The sequence below is a fragment of the Priapulus caudatus genome, unplaced genomic scaffold (assembly GCF_000485595.1).
Source record: "Priapulus caudatus unplaced genomic scaffold, Priapulus_caudatus-5.0.1 Scaffold221, whole genome shotgun sequence".
Taxonomy (NCBI): Eukaryota; Metazoa; Priapulida; class Priapulimorpha; order Priapulimorphida; family Priapulidae; genus Priapulus; species Priapulus caudatus.
In genome coordinates this window covers 204,788-209,348 of record NW_014577282.1, presented here as the reverse complement: position 1 = coordinate 209,348, position 4,561 = coordinate 204,788, and the positions used below count along the sequence as shown (strand labels likewise).

General features: G+C 51.9%; 1 protein-coding gene across 1 annotated transcript in view; it reads right to left on the bottom strand.

Moving 5' to 3' along the window:
* Positions 1–4,561, bottom strand: part of LOC106807543 (chromodomain-helicase-DNA-binding protein 5-like) — a gene marked incomplete at its 5' end in the record, with an annotated part of 40,142 nt that overhangs the window by 20,124 nt on the left and 15,457 nt on the right. The window contains 3 exon segments of the mRNA XM_014809910.1: positions 618–806; positions 1,253–1,393; positions 1,838–2,018. Of these exon segments, the coding sequence (XP_014665396.1) occupies positions 618–806; positions 1,253–1,393; positions 1,838–2,018 (511 nt within the window).

Below are 4,561 nucleotides of genomic sequence, written 5' to 3'. Positions count from 1 at the left end.
GGAAAAGCACGCACAGGAAAAGAAGGAAAAGCGCGCGCAGGAAAAAGAAGGAAAAGCGCGCGCAGGAAAAGAAGGAAAAGCACGCACAGGAAAAGAAGGAAAATCGCGCGCAGGAAAAGAAGGAAAAGCGCGCGCAGAAAAAGAAGGAAAAGCGCGCGCAGGAAAAGAAGGAAAAGCGCACGCAGGAAAAGAAGGAAAAGCGGGCGCAGGAAAAGAAAGAAAAGTGCGCGCAGGAAAAGAAGGAAAAGCGCGCGCAGGAAAAGAAGGAAAAGTGCGCGCAGGAAAAGAAGGAAAAGTGCGCGCAGGAAAAGAAGGAAAAGCGCGAAGGATTTCACCCATGTGCGGTGCGAGACCACTCATTACAGCATAACATTGATTCTTAACACCACTTCCAACACTTGTGGTGACATCATGCGATACTCACATCTCAATAGCACATTATCAGGGTACGGAAACATCGGCATTTAAATATATATATTTTATGATATGAAGGGGCACATTGAATGTTAATTTCTGGCACTCTGCCAATCCCAATGGCATCCCACAAACTGCAGGCTACGTTAGTAGAGAGATTCATGAGAGCAACAAGTAAATGCTTACGCGGGGGAGATACATACCTTCTTGCGCTCGCGCTTGCCCTTGCCCAGCTTCTTTCCCTCCTCCTCCTGCGCCTGCTCGTAGTGGTGCCTCAGCAGCTTCTCCCAGTACTGCGGATCGGCCGACTCCGACTCCTGCTTCAGCACCTCCTTCTCAACTTCCTCCTCCGTCACCTCCTCACCGGCTCCCTTCATCACGTAAGTGGCAACCTGGATCGGAGAGGAGGGGAGACATCGATCACTGCTACAACGTCTGTCTGTCATGGCAGGAGGCGTTTACCTCAGACTTTCCACCTTACGCCGATTAGAAAGGCATAACGTACTCACGAAACCAATTGTGTAAGACATTGTAAGATAACAGGCCGGGGCATATTAACCGACGGTGCCGCAGTGCACCTGCGTACCTTGAACGAGCTGAGGTACTCGTTAGTGAACCTGCGCGTACCTTAAACGAGCTGAGGTACTCGTTAGTGAACCTGCGCGTACCTTAAACGAGCTGAGGTACTCGTTAGCGAACCTGCGCGCGTACCTTAAACGAGCTGAGGTACTCGTTAGCGAACCTGCGCGCGTACCTTAAACGAGCTGAGGTACTCGTTAGTGACCCTGCGCGTACCTTGAACGAGCCGAGGTACTCGTTAGCGAACCTGTGCGCGTACCTTAAACGAGCTGAGGTACTCGTTAGCGAGCAGGTCCTTGTCGGTTTCTTCGACGACCTCCGTCTTGGTGCGATCCAGCAGTTCCTCGATGATCTTGTCGTCGTAGACGATCGATCCCTCATCTTCCTTACACTCGTCATCCTGCAGAGCACAGACGCGCGCTTGTTACACGGCGAGCACACACAGGTCGCGCACGGACACGGAGGTCGTGACCCAGGGTCGATGGGAGTGTGGAGGGTGGTTGTGTTGGGGAGGGGGCATCGGGGAAACAAAACGCCGCAAGAGTGTAAGATGTCATCACTTTTTGCAGGACACTTCACTCGTCAAGTTTTTTTAAATGTCACTTTTACTATTTCAGACTATGATCTTCAGACTGATGTTGTAACTATTCATGTTGACAATCGGACGTTTAATGCCGTGTTCGTGTTTTCACGTTCACGAATTCTACAATCCAATCGTCAGATTTCTAACCTCTCACCTCTCAACCGCCGTCTCGATTAACAGAAGTACACATCTAGTAATACGTGCGGCGTGCAGCCTGATATAGCGTTCACATCTCTCTGTGTGCTTCTACTTATTACACACCTTAAACAGCTCCTGCGTGCCAAACTTGAGGATGTCGTCCAGCTCCTTCTTGCTGAGACGCGCGTCCTTGCCCTGGCCTCCGCCGCCGCCGAGCCCCGGACGCACGATGAGATGCGTCAGCATCATCTTCCTCTTGGCGACCTCCGTTATGCGCTCCTCGACCGATCCTCGCGTGACGAACCTGCGCAGCGGCAACAGCAGCCCAACAATGTTACTCACGCGGAGGGAGAGAGAGAGGGAGAGAGGAAGGCAGAGAGAGAGAGAGAGAGAGGGAGAGAGGAAGGCAGAGAGAGAGAGAGAGAGAGGGAGAGAGGAAGGCAGAGAGAGAGAGAGAGAGCCTCCGCCGGTGAGTAACATTGTTGTGGCTGCTGTGCCACTGCGCAGGTTCGTCACGCGCGAGGATCGTTCGAGGAGCGCATAACGGGACGTCGCCAAGGGAGATGATGCTGACGCACTCATCGTGCGTCCGGGCTCGCCGCGGGAGGCCAGGGCAAGGACGCGCGTCTCAGCAAGAAGGAGCTGAACGACATCCTCAAAGTTTGGCGCACGACAGGAGTGTTAAGGTGTGTAGTAAGTAGAAGCACGCAGAGAGATGTTTAAGGTGTGTAGTAAGTAGAAGCACACAGAGAGAATGTGAACGCTATATCAGGCTGCACGCGCACGTTACTAATGTGTACTTCTGTAGTCGCAGACGCGCGGTTGAGAGGTGAGAGGTTAGAAATCTGACGATGGGATCGGAAGAATTCCGTGAACTGTTGAAAACACGAACACGCATTAAACGTCCGATTGTCAACATGAAATAGTTACCAACACATCTGAAGATCATATCTGAAATGACGAGATGAAGTGTCCTGCCAAAAAGTGGATAAATCTACACTCAAAGATAGCCAGGGCCATTGTGGCGTTTGTTTCCCGTGCCCCCTCCAACCACAACACCACCTCACTGCCACTTGACCCGGGGGGTCACGACATCCGTGTCTGCGCGACCTGTGTGTGCTCGCGATTAACAACTGCTGCGCGTCTGTGCTTGTCAGGATGACGAGTGTAAAAAACGAGGAGTCATCTGTCTACGACGACAAGATCATCGAGGAAGCGCTGGCATCGCACCAAGACGGAGGTCGTCGAGAAACCGTACAAGGACCTGCTCGCTAACGAGTACCTCAGCCTCGTATTAAGGTACGCGCAGGTTCACTGAAACGAGTACCTCAGCTCGTTTCAAGTACGGAGGTTCACTAAACGATACCTCAGCTCGTTTACAGGTACGCGCAGGTCACTATACGCAGTACCTCGGCTCGTTCAAGGGACGCGCAGGTTCACTAATCGAGTACCTCGGTCTGTTTAAGTTACGCGCAGGTCATTAACGAGTTACCTTCAAGCTCATTCAAAGGTACAGCAGGTCATAACGAGTACCTCAGCCTCGTTCAAGGTACGCGCAGGCTTCATAACATACCTCAGGCTCGTTCAGTACGCGCAGGTTCACTAACGATACCTCAGCTCTCAAAGGTACGCGCAGGTTCATACGAGTACCTCAGCTTCGTTCAAGGTTACGCCCGACAGTTCACTAACGAGTACCTCAGGCTCGTTAAGTACCGCGCAGTTCACTAACGAGACCTCAGCTCGTTCAAGGTACACGAGCGCTTCACTAACGAGTACCTCAGCTCGTTCAAGGTACGCGCAGTTCACTAACGAGTACCTCAGCTCGTCAAGGTACGCCGCAGGCAGTTCACTAAGAGTACCTCAGCTCGTTCAACGTACTGCGCAGGTTCACTAACGAGTACTCAAGCGGGCAAGGTACGCAGGGCACTGCGTGCCGTCGGTTAATATGCCCCAGCCCTTGATCTACAAGTCTTACACAATTAGTTCGTAAGTACGTTATGCCTTTCAACGGCGTAAGGTGGAAAGTCCTGTGGTAAACGCTCCTGTCATGACAGACAGACGTTGTAGCAGTGTTGATGTCTCCCTCTCTCATCCAGTCCACTTACGTGATGAAGGGCTCGTGAGGAGTGACGGAGAGGAGTTGAGAAGGAGTGCTGAAGCAGAGCGCTCGGCGATCGCAGTAGGAGAGCTGTGAGGCACCACTACCGAGCAGCGCAGGAGGAGGAGGCAAAGAAGCTGGCAAGGCAAGCCGAGCGCAAGAGTATGTATCTCCGCGTTAAGCATATTACCCGTTTCTCTCATGATCTCTCTCTACTAACGTAGCCTGCAGTTTGTGGGATTGCATGGGATGCAGATGCAGAAATTAACATTCAATGTGCCCTTTCATATCATAAAATATATATTTAAATCCGAGTTCATACCCTGATAAGTGCTATGAGATCGGAGTATCGCATCATTCACCACAAGTGTTGAAGTGTGTTAAGAATCAAGTTATGCGTAATGTGGTCTCCACCGCACATGGCGTCTAAATCCTCTCGCGTTTTCCTTCTTCCCTCCCCGCTTTTCCTTCTTTTCCTGCGCCGCTTTCCTTCTTTCCTCGGAGCTTTCTTCTTTTCCTGCCTGCCTTTTCCTTCTTTCCTGCGCGCGCTTTGCCTTCGTTTCTGCGCGCGCTTTTCCTCTTTTCCTACCTCGGTTTGCCTTTCCTTCTTTCCTGCGCGCGCTTTTCCTGCTTTCGCGCGCGCTTTTCCTTCTTCCTGCGCGCGCTTTTCCTTCTTTCCGCGCGCGCTTTCCTCGTTCCTCGCGCCGCTTTCCTTCTTTCCTCGCGCTTTTTCCTTTCTTTATCTCCGG